The sequence below is a fragment of the Lates calcarifer genome, linkage group LG12, assembly GCF_001640805.2.
Source record: "Lates calcarifer isolate ASB-BC8 linkage group LG12, TLL_Latcal_v3, whole genome shotgun sequence".
NCBI classification, from domain to species: domain Eukaryota; kingdom Metazoa; phylum Chordata; class Actinopteri; family Centropomidae; genus Lates; species Lates calcarifer.
Window position 1 is genome coordinate 19,141,838 of NC_066844.1, and position 19,316 is coordinate 19,161,153.

A 19,316-nucleotide genomic window follows, 5' to 3' on the forward strand; every position below is an offset into this window, starting at 1 on the left:
GTCAAGGTTACAGGGAGGCAGGACATTATCCCAGCATGCACTAGGCAAGAAGCAGCACACACTCTTGACAGACTGCCAATCTATCATATTCTTTTCTCTGCAGTATTTTACAAATGTAACAGTATTTATTGCTGTTTTTGAGATACAGAAACAGGATGCTGGTTTAACAAAATATGTGATAATTAAACTAAAATAACAAGAATTTAAGCATATTTGTACTAATGTTATCTATCAGCCATACTTACATTGTTTCATTTAATTAAGGTTATAACCACAGTCTCAAAGGGGCTTTTAGAAGCAAAAATAATTGAATAAAGGCCATGTGTAATTGGGCCATCATCTAGAGTGGTGACACTGAACAGCCAGAGAGCTGAGAGTGCTCTCCCTGAATGGTTTTAAAAAGTCCCTAGTGGAAACTTTGCCTGTGTGGAGTTCTTTGCTTCTCATTGATATCATTTTCACTTCATTTTAAGAATTTCAGCCACAACATACACTTATTTGCAAACAGCTAAACCTACTCAACATAATGCTTCATCAATTAGAGCATCCAGGCAGCTTCCCTGGGGGGACTCAGCAGTGAACTTTTACCTCAGCAGAAAAACTGTACCATTAAAACTTAAGGATTCTACTCACCTGATTAAGGGTAGCTGCAAGTGTTGACTAAAGAAGCTCATAATTAGTTTGAGTGACTGTGTATCTACTGCTCAGTAAAAATGGCCATTTTTATTTTTATATTGCTGGTAGCTCTAGTGCAGAAACCAGTTCTTTGAATCCCCTGTGCTGCAGCCTGAGAGCGCTGCACCACGCCAAGGGAGCCAGTCAATCAGCCACCCAGGCTGCTGTGGTCGTCCATAAATACTGTATGTGTGTGTCTGTCTATGGCTAATTCTCTTTGTTTGTCAATCTCAGAGCAATCATTCATAGAAGGTTTCTCTGTGATGTTTGCCACCTCAGGAGGGGTTTGATTCTGGATTAAACCACTGGGCCACAGAGCAGGATTACACTCTGGGTGGGAACATATGGCCCTTTTGAACTGGGGTTTATCAAACCCCTCTGCTCCTCTGCGGGGTACAAGTGAGGTACCCAGAGAGAAACACAAAGCTTCAGCGGCCAGAATAAATCCAGCTCAATCATAAATCAGAGCTCACTGGTGTTCGCTTAAGCTGTACCAATGTGTGCTACTGTAATGATAATAAAAAAAAAAAACTCTAAGAGTTACTGCATCAGGACATCTGTTCCTAGTTCTGTTTTGAGCACACTCTGGTTAGTCAGGCTCTCTGATTGAGAGTTATTTTTGCTGCTTCTCAGTTTTTTCACTGAGAACTTTCAGCACATCATCTACTTATTTGAAGGATGTTTTGGCTTCCAAAATTCTGTATCCTATAATTAAAAATGTCTGTTTACTGTATCAGCCAAAAATGATATTCTACTGTTTCTATTCTACAGTTTGGTTAGTTACATTTTTATTATTTAAAATACATTACATTGCTTCAGCCTGCAGTGAATTATGGTTTTAGAGCTTACTTTTGTTGATGAATTGAGTATTTTCTTCCTCTATGTTGTTTCTTTTTCTCGGCTCATTAATGAGGATATATAAATACCTTTGCCCCTTGACTATAAAGTAGTGACACAAAAATCAGAAGTTCACTGTTGATATTTTAGATGGAGTACATTTACACTCTGACTACACTGATACTGCAAAGGAAATTCTTCAGCATGAAATCATGTCTCCACCAAACACCAAAACAGGCACCAGAAGAGAAAAATTACTATGTTGTGGGAGGTTTTTCCTTGAGAAATGCAATACAGCACCATTTTCTGAGAAAACATAGTGTCCATTAAGAGAAAACTGCAGTACCATCAGCTGCCAATCTTTTTCATTACCTCCACCAATGGCCACAATATCAGTTTTGGCAGAGACGTAGTGAGCTGAAGAGGAGTGCATTTTAAAAGTGTGCATCACAGGCTAGCTGTAAATACCAACAGATTCCCCAACTGACTATTTGCTGACCACTTCCTGAATTTAGGAATCGGTCTAAGGTTGGTCATCCAAAATGTATTAATTAGTGGATTTTGTCATGTGTTATTTTGAAATAATGTTATAACAACTGACTAATGAGATGGAAGGAGTAAACAAATGTTTTTATCTTCAAGGTTGGTGGGGGGGGGAAAAAATCACATATTTTCTTGTAAGGAGCTTCAATTGCTTGACAGGGCATTTGTCTGTTCTTGTATAATTGCTTCCAGAAAGGCGATATTTTTGGATAGCGTGACGCAAGTAAGCATAAACACAGTAATTAGTGCTTAGAAAACTGCAGGAAGCTGAGAGAATAGGACGGAGAAGGAGAAAAAAGGGACATTTGAATCCCCTATGGTGTTATTAATGTCACCGGCAGTACAACGCATTGACCACCTCCTGGTCCATCGCAATTGGATGGCAATAGGATTTAAGGGAGATATCCAGCGTTTTCTAGGCTTTTATTATTGATAGCTCAGCCAGTGCCTTAAGGCATTCAGAAATAGGCATGACACAGTTTTTGTTTCTTAGGAACTGACACCAGCTTTGCATAACTCATCAGCACTCAAAATCTAAAAATCCTCATCAACTGTTTTGTTATTTTTTTGTTCATTACAAAGCAGGTATAAAAATATACAGTTTAGCCTGCTGGTTATTCTGGTAAAACAAAGTGAAAATATCTAAATCAGCCTTCGCTGTCAACAAAGTTTTACACCATCAGGATTAACATAACAGAAAAATGTGCTAGAAGACATAATCCTACAATATTATGTAATTAAAAAATGCTGTTTATCAATATCCAGAGGGTAAAATATTACTCATTTTCAACACTGATCACCCCGACATTACCCTTGTACTCGATATCTGGAATCCCAGTTTGAGAAAATATGTGTAAAACAGTTTCTGTTACATGCTTATATTTACCACAGGTTACTACAAGGCAAAATAGCTGTTGTTGTGGATCTTCTTCCTCCCCTTCGTCTGTTTTTTTTTTTCTTTTTGTCCTCTGGCCCTGCTCCCGACAACCCACTCCCTGGAACATCTGCACTAACGTGCGCACCCACACTAAACAGCTAGCCCTTAAAATACATGAATCATCCTGGAGAGAAAAGGTGTGTGTAGTATGTAGATGTGTGTATCTCTTCATCTCTGTCTATGGGTCATTCAGTGACATATGAAAAAATAATTTGTTTTCATATGTATCCATTGGTGCGTACGTCTGAAAGACAGATTGTGTGTGAGTATGTGTGTGTGTGCAGATGTGTATGTGTTCCTGATCCTGAGCTGGAGGGGCTGTGTGGGCAGAAGCATCCTGTGCCGGGGTAAATTGATTTCCAGAATCCAGACGTTAGGTGCTCTATGCAGGAAAGAGCTGTGTGCTTCTGCACTCATTTATGAAAGGAGGTAAAATGGTTTATAGCTGTGTGTGTCCCTGTGTGTGTGTGTGTGTGATGTGCTCGCAAGAGTGAGTAAGAGGGAAAGAGAGAGACAGAGAAACGGACAGAAAATGTTCAGTGATGCAGAAAAACTGATGTCTCTGTTTCCACATTGACCAATAAGTGACAACTGTAGTTTTACAAGTTGATAAAAAGTGAACTCCCTCCAGCTGCAGCTGGTAGTGCATGGGAAACAGCTGGTCATTTTTTTATTCATTACCACTAGTATTTACGTGCACCTCATATATGTGTCTAAGTCCCCTGTTTACTCATAAAAAAGAGAGGGAGAGAGAGAGATGTGTCAGACCGAGTGAGAGGCGGTGGAGAGAGTATTACACACACACACATACACACACTGTCTACATTTAGGAACCGTAGTTATCCAAAAATGACAAACCCATCACTTTCTTGGCAGGCAGCTGCACCGGTTTAGCATATTCATTACAATGTGGTTTACAGGGCAGGACTTAGCTGCATACAACAGGCTAATGATGGATGGTGGCCATTAAATCTCTATGTAATTCCCTCCCTGTAATTAATATTGATTTTAAATCAGCCAGCATGAACACATTTTAATTGGTAACTGCGTTTCTTAAAATGTCATGCACATGCCTCTTTCACCACAGAAAGAAAAAAATTCCAGACAATGGGAAGGACAAAAATAGTTGCAGTTTTGACCTATTTACAACTTCAACTCCGAATCCATTTGGATTTAACATCTTTGGTAGGCTGTGCGGTGACTGCTCAGTGAGTATTAAAGGCTAAAGGAGTTTATCAAAACTTGTCTGCTGTATTTTCACCATTACTGAGCTGAATGGGCTGTTCTGGGAGCTGTCCAGCACTGTGGTGCTGAAATCTTTTCTCTATTTTCCCCTCCCAGAGTGGCTTTAGAGCAGCAGTTTCCAAACTTTTCTCTGGCTGGTGACCAACTGAAACAAAACGTCTATTTGAGACCCCTTGTCATAGGCTGAGATACCTTCAGGCAATTATTCCCTCTCAGATAGACTTAAAAAAAAATACATTTATGGATGTTGATTAGGTAGAAAAAAATAATAATAATCCTAAAGGAAAAGCACTTAGTGGGGCAGGAATTTTCTACTTTAATATCCTGTTAAACATCTTGAGACCCCTTAGATTTATTCTGCGACCTAGTGGGGGATCCCGACCACCAGGTTTGGGACCACCGCTGGCACCATGTGCTTACAGTCTCACAAACATCCATTATGCCAGACTGATCTTTTATTTCATCGTTATGAAGGACTCATCATTTGATGTTCCTACCACATCTCAGATAAAGTCTTGAATATTAAGTAGCATCAGTGCGTAATTCCATTACCATGACACACACACACTCCCTCACTCTCCCTCTTTCAGTGAACAGTAGGCAGAGGATGTTGCAGGGTGACAGCAGCAGCACCGGGGCATGGGCAGGGTTGCCAGCACTTGAGTGTAATTCCGTGTGGGAGGAGGATGGGTGGGTTTGAGTGTATCTAGTCTTTTCACACGCTCTGCTGTGCGCACAGACTGAAGACAAAGCGCAGAGAGCAGCCCACCTCTCCATATGATGTGCAGCCGCTCGGTGAGGGCGCAACAGTAATCTCAGATACTGTCCCCGCATTTCTTTTACATTTTTTTTCTTTACGCTGCATGGACAGTTAATCAAGTGCGCCTCGCTTCCTTTGCGCGGGTGTCCTCACTCAGTTGCTTCACCGGTCCCTCCGTCACTCCCTCCCTCTTCTCCAGCTTCAACATTTGTGAAGTGGCTGCCTCACCCGGTCGGACCGGAGGCCGTCTGGTCTCTGATCTGGTCTGTGGAGTCACCGGAGACTCGACGCGCTCCGTCGGGGCCAGGTTGTGCGCCTCACGGATCAGACCCGAGCCACCCCGAGCTCTAGCAATGGAGATGATGGAGGGAGACGTTATGGACAAGCTGGAGGACATGTCCTCGGTGTACGACTTCGACCCGATCACCGGCAACATCCCCGCTACCAAAGTAGAAATCACCGTCTCCTGCAGGTGAGTTGAGACGTCCGCGGGGAGCGGGGAGCGCAAAGTTCGGTGTGAGGAGACTTGCTCGGGTAGAAAAGTTGTGACAGCGCCCCACCCTTCGTGTGGGAATTAGTTAGGATTGCTAGAGTGCGATCTAGAATAAATTCAAACAACTCTAACTTATTAAACAAATACAAAAACATTATGTTACAGCGGTGAAAGCTGCAGATTTTGGGTGGGGACAGAGGCTTTGATTTCCTTTTTCTACCAAGAAAGTTGTTTAATCAAATCTTTCCACCAAGACTCCTCACAGAAAGCCTTGTGTTTTTAGACTAGTCGATTGAATTGCGTGCGTTTCTGAGAGAGGATGTGCAGATTTTGACATTGATTGATGCATGCAGGCGTTTTACATCAACTGTTGTCAGATATGACAAGGTCTGTGGGCACCTTGAGATATGAGCTCACAGTATTGGAAAACCTGTTGTGGAGGCAAACTAACATTTACTGTGATGTAGTACAGCAGAGCACCCTCGTTTGTGGTTCAAAGTAAACAATTCAAAAAATCCCAAAATTTTGTGTCAAAATAGACACAAAATGTAACAATCTAAGGCTTTGAGCACCTGATTGAGGTGTGTTGTATATGTGGATGGTGGTGCTTTATATGTTAGACACATCTCCTGCTGCAACATGTTTTCCGGCGGAAACCTCTCGCACATTAAAGCCTATACTGTATCCACTGTGACCACTGGCAGCTTTCAGCACCAGCAGAGCTCTGACAACCTCTTTCCTTCCTCTCCTGCATTCTTTTCAAAGTACTGGATATTAAAGATTCAAAGGCTTACATGACATTCACACAGCGCCTGTGTCCCTGGCCTTGATCTAAATCTCTTTCTTTATTATTTCTTAGCACAAAGGTATCTTCTTTTCAGAAAGTACCTGGGTTAAAGAAATCCACTCTCGCCAAATGAATCTTCCTACAGTGCAAGCCCAGAGAGAATAAACAGTCACTCCTCTTTCCCATTAGGAAAGGTTTTGAAGTCAAGGCTTTCAACGCCTTTCGCCTCTCAGACATACACTCCAGTGCTGGCATGTGCAAGCATACACACACACACACACATATACACAGGAAAACACAAGTACACACAGAAACGCATCTCTCTGGTCTTTGATGCTGAGTTTTAGGTTGGTGAGCCATCGAAGCAGAGTGAGTTTGAGCTATAACAAGCTGTGTGTGCATTATTTATGGACTTTCTGGCGTTCAGAGAAGCTCACTGCCACATCTCTCAGCTCAGAGTTTAGAAAAAAATAATAGTACTAAAAAAAAAAGGAGAAAACCTGGCAAGAAATGAGCATGTGTCAATTTACTGAATGAACGACCGTTTGCTCGTTTGTGCAGGAAATGGTGGGCGATAGTGGAGAATCAGTTTTCAGACAGAGAAAGGATAGCAAAGTGTTGGAATCAAAGCCCTGCATGGTTTTGGATTTTATGTTTTTCAGCTTGTAACGATGAGGCGATTGGGATTACATGCCTCAGTGATGCGCAATTAAGCACCATTCAGGTAAATTATGAGTCCTATTCTGACAACCCCCTGCATTTATGCAAATGATTCCTCTAACAACGTGTGTGTATGTGTGTGTGTGTGTGTGTGTGTGTGTGTGTGTGTGTGTATATGCTGGAAAAATAGGGAGAAAAGCTGAGTAGTGGTGCAGATGCCTCCTACCAGAAAGAAAAGAGGAGTTTGGGAAGAAGAAGTCATTAATCGAAAGGGGAGGGTCGATGCTTTTCCCTCCTGCTTCACTGCCGCTTTGTGTGTGTGTGAGTGTATGAGTGTGTGTGTGTGTGCGTGTTGGAGAGGGGGAGAGAGAATGAGAGCGAGAAAGAGAGCAAGAGAGGCTGAGAGTTCATCTTAGAAAAGCATACATATTTGATGCATGAAAGATTCACACTTTCAATGAAATGCAAGTGCTTATGATGCAGTTTGTATGGAATATATATGTAACATACTCTGAACAAGTTCACTGATTAGGGGGTGGGTTTAAGTGTGATCATGCCTGACATAGAACTGCAGCTTAATGAGCTATACAGTCCTTACTTACTTCTTAAGTGTGCAAAAGGTTGCTCTCATAACCTTACCTCCAATTTCCCCACACTTCAGTTCCTGTGGTGTTATTAAATATTTAATACTAGGCTACTGTAACAGGCCTTCTTGAAGCAGAACAGGTCAACAGTTAAATCCTTCTGTCACATTCAGACACTTCTAATAGCAGTTCAAGGCCTCACAAATCCCCTAAATCCTTTGTACAGATGTTGTGTGAGTCAGATTCGTATTCAAGATAAGAGGCTCCCTGTTGGGTCTTTCTCGCGCTTTTCTCCCTTTGTCACCATGTACGGTGCATGCACTCTCTAAGACCTCCAAACCATGATGATAGCTGTTCCCTCTGGGTTAATACCCCTTATTATAGACTGCACCCCTTGCTTTTGACAGCATATTATTATCAGGACCAATGACAAATGGAGAGGGGTGGGTGTAAAATAGAGGGGGGAAATGATAGGAATTGGTTTGTCTTTCAGTCAAGGAGGGAAGAAGACTGAGGGATTTGGAGGCAGGAAGTTGCAAACAGTGTTTAATAAGAATTATATTCATGTGGAGTTATTCTGCATTGGTGATGTGCATTCTGTTCAGCGCCAATGCAGGAAGTCATGTTTTTTTCCTTTTGCCCCACTAAGTGGTTTTAACTGTCTAACCTCAACTATACTTTCTATAGGAACATAGAGGTCTTGCAATTCATCTGTCACAATGTTAACATTTCTCACTGGGTTTGATGTGTCGTTTCCAGCACATTTGTTTTGTGGAAAAGTTTGGCCTTCAGGAGCCGTGTCAGGAATAGAAAAATCAGTGAAACAGTTTGATACAACAGCCAAACTCCAACCTGTTGTTTTTAAACTGGTGTTTACACTCCCACGGGATTTGTCAGTCAATGGTCTAGTTCCTGGGGGAGAAAATGAAGGGAGAAGGGTATAACTGGCACATGGACAGGAAAGCGGAGGCGTAAATCCTACAGCCACAAACTCCAGCCATAGTCCTCAGTTTAGCCCTTTGTTCAATCCCTCCATTTCCATTCACAGGCAAATCGAAGGCTGCTCTCCCATTTCTGCTCCAGTCAATTCAAACAATATAAAGAAGTACTTATGTGTCTAATGTGGTCCATAGTCATTCATCAGTCTCTCCAGTCAGCTGAGGATAGACTGGCTTGTATATTGAAGACTAGATCAGTCAATGGAGGAGCACCAGTTGCTGAGAGCGAATATTGATAAGTGATGACCTCACCTGGTGTTACTGGTTGCTACAGCAAATGCAAGAAATCCACAGGCTGACTAACTAAATCTTTCAGTTTATAAAGCCAGTATCTTGCTTGACTGGACCTCGCCCAAGTTTGTGTATCTCTTGTATTATCATTACATTTCAGTCACAGAGTTAAGCATCTGTCTTCTGAAAAAGAAATACCTGGCAATCTTTCAAGAACACAAAAGGAAATTTAACAGCCATTGTTCTGAAAGTATTTACAGAATTCCCAAAGACTCCTCTAACCATCTGGATGTGAAAAAAATATTCTGTCCACCATGTGATGAAAATGGTTTTCCAGCTGTTTCACAATTTACTTCTCCCGACATATGCCATTGCTTATTTTCACATGAAAACATAAAATTACACAAAATAACATCAGATTTTTTTATCCAGATGTTTAGAGGAGTGTTTGATAGGTTCTGAAAAAATACCTTTAAAACAGAAGTGAGTTTTGTTAAATGATCCTTTGAGTTATTTAGAAATTGGCTGGTATTTAGTTTTCAGACAAACTGATGATAAGCTCTGTGACCTGATGATAATCCTTGAGAGGAACAAACAGAACAGACACTTAAGATCAAAACAAGTGGTTTACTAAGGCTTTTTTGTAGTCTAACAACCCTTAGCTACTGAAAGATATCTACACTAGTAGGGCAGGGGTGATTTGGCATTGACAAGTTTTCAAATTAGACATCAGTTTTAACTGTTGTATCCTATATGGATCTTTGCATGTATGTGCAGGGGCTGATGAGAAGCAAACAGAGGTCAAGAAGGGTGAGGGGTGACCGCTGTCAAGCGCCTGCTGAATGCTGAGCAGAGAGACCATTAAACCATTAATGGATTGTTCCTTTCTTGAGAGTGACACCTAATCTAAGAACTTCAATAAGGTGAAGATGGATCTTGTAGCTTCTGAATCTTTACTCTAACTGGTGACTTGTGGTGGTGATATAATAATAATTCAACTAGCTAACAGTGGGGATGTGGGATTCCTCAGCTTGTTTCCAGAGTGCAGGCATTGCACGTGTTGCTATGATTTAATTCTTCTTCTAAATGCCTGGATGGTCCGCATTTGCATACACATTTGTGCTCATAAGAACCCTGGTTCCACCATCTGATATGTTCCTTTCCGGATCTGGGACAGATATGAAAGCATCTCACAGAGAGTAGAAAAGCCCATGGGAAATCTGACGCCAACGCTTACCCTGACGCTTATCATTCCTCTGATTTCCCTCGGTCGATCACGTCACAACTCTCTAGGTTTGAGCACTTTTGATGTGAATATGTACTGCGCCACAAGCATCATCAAAGCTAATTAACCATATGTAGAATGTGGTGGATAAAACATGAGCTCAGCTTTACAAACCACAGCATAATTACCTTGCAGGTGACCCACCCAAAAGTACCAAAAGTATGATAAAACTCTTTCTGTCTCTCTCCCTCTCTCTCTCACACACACATGCTGACAGTAATTTTGTTGCACAACACACTGGGCACGCTGCCTGATATCACACAGTCTAACTGACTTTAGCTGGTTAGGGAAAATTAGGTGTGGAGAGAGAGATAGAGGCAGGGAGAGAAGAAAAAGCTAGTGTGCATGGTGAGGGCGCAGATAAACAAAGACAGACTGGGATGAGAAACATATTGAGGTGGCCATGCTCCTCTGTGCGCAATAACTAGAGGACAGGGAAGTGAATTCATTAATAAATGCAAATAAGAGACTAGCATGTTTAGAGAGAAAGTAAGAACTTACAGACTGAATCATTTAGTTTTATTATGACCAGCAGCAAAGAAGCTGCAGGTAAGTCTTAATCATTTATGTGATGCAACATTTATGTGAAATGTGAGCAAGCAGTAAATGAGAGGAAATAAAAATAATGACAGTTAAACTCAGGTTAAGTGTCAAATAAACTCAGGTATTACAGGCAAAGCAGAACTTATGCCTGGGCAAAGCAGAACTTATACCTGCAATGTCTGCAATTATTTTTTTGGCCACATGAGGGCAGTGGAAAAAAGTTGTGAACACAGCCCTGACATACTTTTGATATTGTAACATTGTTAGAGAACAGTTGCTTATACATCCAGAAGTTATGGAGCTACGTTATCAGTCACCTGGAGTCGTGTTTTTGGATATGTGGTGAATTTAAGTCCAACATATGCTTTCTTTTACCTCTGCTCCAACTCCTGCGGGAAACATGTGGCTCTCTAGCTGCTAAATGCTCCACTATGTTCATCAGTTTCTAACCACATCTGTTTGCTATATGATGCTAACCAGGTAGCATACAGTGAGCTTTCAGAGATTTTCACTCAAAACAACTACTTTCTGTGGGAAAATATGATGCTACGAGAGCAGTGAAAGTGAAACAAAACAGGCCTTTAGCTCCACAAAATAATGTGGTAAGCTAATCACATGTTACTCCTTAACATGGGAATTAATATAAGGTCACTACTTTAGGTATAAGTGAGTTAGCCAGGCAGCGCTAATGTTAGCATTTTACTTACCTACAAACATAGTGTGAAATCTGTTCCTAACATTTGTCTTTTATATTTTTGTTTTTGAAAAAGAAGGAAAATCCCAGAAGCTGCTGCCGCAGGCGATGTGATTATAGGGTTTAGTGGTCAATAGAATGGCTTCCAAAAACTCTTAAATGAATGAGAGTTCTCAAGCATAATTTCCAAAACTTTAATATTCTGTTCATACTTTGGAAATTATGTGAGTTAAGCTATCTTGATTGGGAGCAACTGAATTGGAGATTTTCTCTTCCACAGATAAAGCCATTTGTGAAGACAAGTATCTCAAAATTAAAACACGCACCCAACCACCCCCCAAAAACATTCCCAGAGAGAGACAGATGATCTACTGCTTTGCCTGAAGCTTTGTACAACCATTAGGGACACCATGCCTCCACCTCTGCTGAGAGCTGGCACAATCCTTAAACACACACACACACACACACACACACACACACACACACACACACACACAGAGTAAACCTCACATGCTTTTAGTTTAGATTTAATTTTCAGTGGAACACTCTTCACTTATGGATTTTTTTTCCTTGTTGAAGGAACACACACCTTTTACTTCTTAAAGTGAACTCTGTCTAGGTTGCAGTGTTCTTAGCACAGAGGACCGTGACACTCTAACACCTGCAACACTGATGATTTTGTTTCTCTCTGACTCTGACCCTCTCCTACACAGACCCAGCCTCTTGGGGGCCATTACACAAAATCTGGTGATAGCAGCTCAGAACCTTTCTATTTCACCTCTTCTGCTTTGCTGGTAGCTCTGTTTTGCAGATAACCAGTAGACAGCTGTGTGACCACTGGTGTGTGTGTGTGTGTGTGTGTGTGAAGGCTGTCTTGGAGCAGAAGCAGTCTGCCACAGCAATGTGGTCCATTTGGGAGACAAATTAAAAGACTTTATGAAGCTTAGAAGAAGTGCCTATTAAATATGCATCAGGGTTGTTGTTTCTGCTTACAAAACATTTTTCTCTCTCAGCCTGCAAGACTGCATTGATCTACAGAAAGCATATTGTATGTTGGCATGTGTGTGTGGAGCTGTTTGCATACAAAAGGATGCCGTTACAGCATGAATCATTCTCTTCTCCTGACCTGGCAGAACCAATCAATTATTTTCTACCCTCTTACCAACACCTTGGATGAATGGATTACAGTCAGCAAGCATCATTTCTGAGCACCATTCACTATCTTTCACAGTTCAGTGCTGCTTTTTGCCTTTGTAAATTCCTTTTCTTTTCAGTGTTTTTTGTAGACTGATGGACAGACTATGACTAATGCTTTCACCAAATCAATAAAGTGGACTGTGGGCATGCTGAAAAGATGAAATGTGCATGTCAAGAGCTTACATCCACGTTTCAAAAGCAATATTTTCCTTTAAGTGGTTGTTTTATATTAATAGAAAACAAAATGTCACCATCTTTGCTCCTAAAAAGACTTTTTTATTTTTTTTATTTCATTACCATGATACTATAAAGATGCTGATTTTTATCCGTCACTCCTTGCCCGACACCCAATAATCCCTCCCAGCCCTGACAGCAGCACTGTTCAGTTGTCAGCGTCTTCACACAGCAATGGCTATAATCAGCTCTGTCAGCTCTGCTGCTGAGAATTAACTGTCTCATTCCTGCAGCCATCAAATTCTTCCTTCACGCACTCCTGTATCAAGCTCGTATCTTAGAGCTCTTACGCCCGGGTGAGAGAATCTCCATGAATACAAACGAAGGTCTGGGGAGGCTGTGGTCGACAGCCACCGAACATAAGTGGTGTTAAGTCCAAAGGAAGAAGGGTAACGCTCTCCACGAGTGTTAATGATGGCTCACTGTCATGCTGGCTTTAGTGGCTGAGAGGCTGAAACGGGGCTTTGATCTGTGCTCTCTGGCTGACAGGCTTGCCGGCTGACTGGCAAGAGCAGAGGAGTCATGGGAAGACAAAGTCAAATTTATCAGTGAAGGACTGGGGAAGTGGTGGACCACCTAAACACGCCCTCTCTCTCTTTCTCTCTGTCATGAATAGCTAAAAAGACTGTGACCAGTAAACATGTTAGAAGGCTAAAATAAATTTCAATTTCAGCTTTGGAAAGAGGGCTGTGGCCTATGTTTGGTGCCATGAAATGTAACCTCTGCTTGTGAAACAGAACTCTCAGATTGCCTGGGCAGCCAGTCAAGTTCAGTTTTATCTGTGGAATATGAATACAACACACAATAATGTGTGTTTTTTTCCCCCACAAAGCTCTATTCATTTAGAAAAACCTTGTATGCTCCCTCAAACAACTCTCTATGCCAGAATACGTCGTCTAAAATGTAAAATCTTTTTTCAAAGCAATAGTTTTTGGTGCAGTTGATTCTCCAAAGAGAAATCTTTTCACTATGGTCCATAATTTAATAGATATTTGGCTGCAGTGTTTTGTTTTTGACAACCATAAAGGCCAAACTTCAAAGAAGTTATGCTGTTTGTGAAGGTAAACTGCATACTTTCCGTTTCACTTTTTTATCAATTCAGCTTGGCATCAAAATTTTATCACCATTCTTTTCAAGCCCCATGCTATCAGGGACGTTACAGCTGGTTTTATTCTGATGGATGAAAACTCCAGTTTTTATGGCTACATCAAAAACAAAACACTACAGGAGTGTAGCTGATGTGTCCATACTGGCGAAAGGTGTTGAAAAAGACCAAATCTATCCATTATCTATACCACTTATGAGGGTCATGGGGAGGCTGGAGCCAATCCCAGCTGACATTGGGTGAGTGGTGGCGTACAGCCTGGACAGGTTGCAAGTCTATCACAGGGCCGACATATAGAGACACAACCATTCACAGCTAAAGGGCAATTTAGAGTCACCCATTAACTTAACCTGAATGTCTTGGGACTGTGGGAGGAAGCCAGAGCACCAAGAGAGAACCCATGCAGGTACAGAAAGAACATGCAAACTCCACACTGGGACTTTCTTGCTGTGAGGCAGCAGTGCACCAGATATGACACTGCACCACTGTGCAGCCCAAAAACACTAAATAGCATAATGTAACAATGCAAAAAAGTTCAACACCACAGGACTGTAATTTTTAAAGCTTGGCTTAGAAGCAGCACTGTGTCAGAATTACACATTGTCACAAAAGAACCCTGTTTGTATGACAAACACATTCAAACCAGGTATTTGTTAATTTGCATACATACTGTTCCTGTTTGGAAAGTGAGAACTTTGAGTCTCAATCTTCCCTCAGGTCATGGGTTAATGATTTATACATGTTTGATCTGCATGTGGGGTCACCTGAATCATTGGTCTAATTGGGGGAGCCATTATTAACATCTGACCAGGATGTATGATTTGCTTGTCTCGGCTCCCTGATAAGCATTTTAACAAAGTTACATTGGACTGAGGGATTGCTGTCAGACTCTCATAAGTCTTATTATTGTATTGCATAATTGGATTCATTTGGTCTTTTCAGCCGGGGCTACTGACAAACCAAACAATCATAAGAGGCCACATTGCTGCTGGCAATAAACATTACAGAACTCACAACAAATAAATGCACCCTGTGAAGGAAACAGATGCAATATTTGTATAGGCATCATGACCTGTGTCATTCTTAGAGAAAATTATAGATCACCAAAAACTTAAAGGTAAATGATAATTTTCTCACTTTTTGTATAAGTATATGAGGAGATACACATTGAACTGGCAGACAAAGTTGTTATTTCTGAACTAACACCAACTGGCATCCCTATTGTTATGTTTATTGTTGGTACTGTGGATACTGTCTCAGAGAAACAGATGCATGCACACACCTATGCTCACATCAGATAGTAAGTCGTAAATGTGAAAAAGAGACGAACACACATCATTAAATCCTCTAAATCACAGATTTGCTGTGCCCTCTGTGCTGCAATAAATCACTGTTAGTACTTTGAACATGTGTGATATGTGTGAAATTGCATATAAAAACTCTTTCCAGCAGAGGTATTATAGTGTCATTTTTTCAAATGGTGAATATTGTAATATTGTAAGTCTCCAAAGTCATTTCAAAGACATAACTGACAAAAAGATCATTTTAACCCACCTGAAATATAAAGATGAAACAGAAAACTCTAAAAACTCTGAGCTTCTGATAAACAAGACAGGTGAATGATCAGTCATTTAGCTGCGTGAATTGCACCCATTGTGCAGCAGTAGAAGCATCTGTCCTCGGCATATGTGATGGAGTAATGGGAGCTTAATAGCTCTCAGTCAGAGCTGTTGAGGAAGGTGAGTCATAGCTGTGGACAGCAACCATCACCTGGCAATCAGAAAGATGGGGCTCTTTCATCGTCACTAGGACCACGTCCATGAGAAGTGATGCGTTCTAATCGAATACAATGAACTAATTTGTTTTGAATGGCATGCCAGCCATGGCCGTTAACACAGGTGACTGGATACTTCCAGCTGCTGGTGGAGCAGCAGCAAGAATGTGTGCAGGTGCCAAGACCTTCAAGATAAAGTCTCTTTTTAGAGACACTCAGCAGTATCAGTCACACAGTTGGTTGGCTGGTCCCTAAAAAATTCTCTGCACACGTTACAACTCATCATGGATTACATGCATGTGCTGACATATTCCGATAATAGTAACGGTCTTATTTGCGCAATTTTTTTCTGACAACATGATGATAATTTGAGGTGCTTAGAAACAGAAATAATATCTGGTGCGCTTCAGCTAACGAGCCCAGCTTGCTCCAGGTATGTGGCCTCAGGTTTAGATCTGTCAGTATTTCTCCCTGTTGGCGTTTGATGGAGCCAATGAGCAGAAACAGAGCACTCCCAATAAATACATCATGTATCCAATTTATCCACATCAAATCTGATGTTTTATGTTGATATGAGTTTTCAGCTGTAAACAACAAGCATTATTTTGAAGCTGAAAGCACAATATCCAATTGAAGCATCACTGCAACAGTCATGGCTTTATTTGTCAAAATAGAGTGGGTGCAATTAATTTTACAGTCCTTCACATATTGTACTTGTGGAACCTTTAAAGTTGATTTCTCGACACTCCACACCAAAACCTCAAGACAAATTCTGATAATTTAATTAATCCAACATTTTTGTTACACAATTGAGACTGAGAAATTAATGCAATCAGTATAATGCTGCCATTGTTTATAATTCCAGTTTTTTTTTTTATCAAGGCAGGCAGTCAGCATGTTGTAGTGAGTGATGCATGATTGAGTTCACTCCTCAGAGTAGATGTGAGATCGTTTGCCTATTCTGAGCTCATGGTGCTATTTCAACTCTGGCTCCCAGCCCCCCAGCGCAGGATGGGATGATTGGGCAAGATGGTCCTGTGTGGTACAGCAAAGCTGGAAATGTGTGAAAAGTGTGTGGGTGAGATGACTGGATTTGATTATGGAGCTACCAACGCCCTGAAGGAAAATAGATAATGGATGAGTGAAAAAATGTGTGTGAGTGTGAGTGAGCGTGTGTCAGTGGATAACTTCTTCTCCTGGCTGCATTCATAAGGATGTGAATGCATTTGTGATGGTTTAGGACAATTATTGTTGTGGATTTGAATTCAGACAAATGAATGTAAATATAGCAGTATATACATTTTCCTGTCAGCTCTCAAAACAACTTAGTCCCCTAGTCAAGGTATTACTGTAATGATAGCACTTCTTTATCCTCATAGCATTGGTTGAAATCCCCTTAAATGTGTTTTCCTTCTCTCACAGTAAAGGAGTCATTATGAACTTTTGAAGTGTCATTTGTCTTATTTTAAAGCCTCTGCCTCTTAAAGCCTCTTATGTTGGAGTTTGTCTGCAGTTTTTGGCCACACTACACTGAAATATCCCAAAAGTAATTAGATAGAGAGCCATGAAATTTTGAACACACATTCAGAGTTCACAGCAAGACTGAATTACCAACATGATAAAACATGCGACTGCCCAGGGATCCCAGATGCCCAGAGGCCCCAAAAGTCAGATTTACTTCATATCATTTGGGAATACATAATTTGATTAATCACAACTTGACAGAAATTTGCAAAGCTGAATACCAACTTTGATAGGTCACCCTCCACCCGGGAGAGGGACACTGTTCTATCTAGTTTTTAGACCTTAATTTCTTATTTTGTTTAATAATAATCAGATAGTATAAAGTACAAGAATACAGTGAAAAACAACATATTGTTTGACCAGCTGTCCAAAATGAAAGATGTTGAGTTTAGTTTTTTCTCTCTAGTACCACCATGCGGTTGACACTTGGTTGCTATTGGATGGATTGCCATGGAATTTGGTTCAAGCATTCAAGTATGCAGCTTGCTAAACATCGGCATGTTAGCATCACCACTGCTGCTGTTAGCATTTCACTGAAATCAGTAGCTTGTCTAAGCGTCACAGAGCTGCTAGCTTGGTTGTACTCTCAACATTATTCCAGCCTGCTTGCCAGCTGTGTGTTTTTGTGATAGTTAGAGTGGCTCATTAGATAAAGGAATGTGTCTTAGGAGGGACATGCGACTGTGAGATCCTCACTCAGTGACCCACTTCACTGAAACAATCACACATTTTAGACTGACCTACTTTGAAGCAGTTTCAAAAGTTTTTCTCTCAGGATATTATTTTTACAGTATGGGCTCACTTTCATTTCCATTTTGCTTTTCATCTCAAGAATTTTCCTGCATTCACTCCCAGTGTAAAGATGTAAAGGCAGTGAGCTGGAGCTTTCTTTGCTTTTCCTGCTTTTTCTACAAAAAAAAGCAATTTTCTGCTGTTTGACAACATCTGAAAAGCCTGACGTCGCCTTTACCTGACAGTTTTAAACATTTTGCAGCTCACAGAAAAACCGATGACGCAAAAAATAAATGATCAATGAACCGCAGTTTATCAGGGTCCTAACCATACACTATGTACTGCTGCCCGTTACTTGACCTCTGTTGACTTGGGCCATAGTGCAGTCCATGCTGTTGGGAATTTTGTGATGATCCTGAGGTTCCCTGCCAGGCTGCAAGCTCACTGTGTCCTGTCTGACAGGCTGAGCAGGAATCTCCCTAGAGAAAGTCCTGGCCTGAATAATTCAACAGCTGGTGGGAAAAACGATCCTGCTTGGTTCTGCCATCGATCCAGTGCTAAGGCAATACCAGCAGTACAGTTTGGAATAAGGTGATTGGGGCTATGAAGAGAGCTTTATTTATGAATTGCTACTGTTTGTGGTTTTGTTACAGATGTAGCACGGAGGAGAGAACATTGTTTGTAGACAATTATTATAAACTTACAATATGTGGATGTTTATATCACCACCATGTATCAAAGCACATAATGTATTAAATATTGCTATTAGTCAAATAATAAGGCAGCTAAGTAAGTGCAAGTGACAACAAGACAATGATAAGATGAGAGACAGTGATGAAGGGCTACTAAAAGATTGCTTGATAGATCATCCAGCTTTAATAAAACTGTGCTGCATATGCTTCACCCAACGCTCCTCTCCCTTCCCTTGTAAACAGATTAAACCTCCTTCCACATTTTCCCCAATTGCTTTCTCTGTTTCCTCTTTCTTCCCTCCTCCATCTGTTCACTCCTTCCTTTTTCCATCTTCTACAATTTACAAGTCCTCTCCTCTCCCTAAGGTTCCCTCCTCATTCCTCATTACCTCTTGTCTTCCTCTGTCATCCACTGCTACCATCCACTCGCTTCCTTCATTTCATATCACCGGCAATGCTTTTTCATTCAAGAGGTGTGAGGATAGCCTTCATATTACCATCCATCGTCGCTTAAATGTCCTTGAGGAAAACAGCCTGTTTCTGCTTTTCTTAAGTGACAAATTGTCATTGCTGCATGACAAACCTCATGTTTTCAAGCTTTAGGAGCTAAAAAAGCTGTTTCTTTTTTAGCTTTTCCCCAATGCATTTTCACCTAAATTAATCTGCAAGTGGTTTGTATGGTTAGGATTTGTTGAACATCCCTTGCAGTGACTTGTTCACTGTTTAAAATTGATGTGCAACAGAACACTTGAATGCCTTACACTGACACTGTAACTTATAGCAATA

General features: G+C 41.0%; 1 protein-coding gene across 1 annotated transcript in view; it reads left to right on the forward strand.

Annotated features, from left to right (window-relative positions):
- Window positions 1-5,057: 5,057 nt before the first annotated feature.
- Window positions 5,058-19,316, forward strand: part of cpne5b (copine Vb) — a 108,149-nt gene continuing 93,890 nt past the window's right edge. The window contains 1 exon segment of the mRNA XM_051074670.1: window positions 5,058-5,469. Within this exon segment, the coding sequence (XP_050930627.1) occupies window positions 5,351-5,469 (119 nt within the window). The 5' untranslated portion in view covers window positions 5,058-5,350.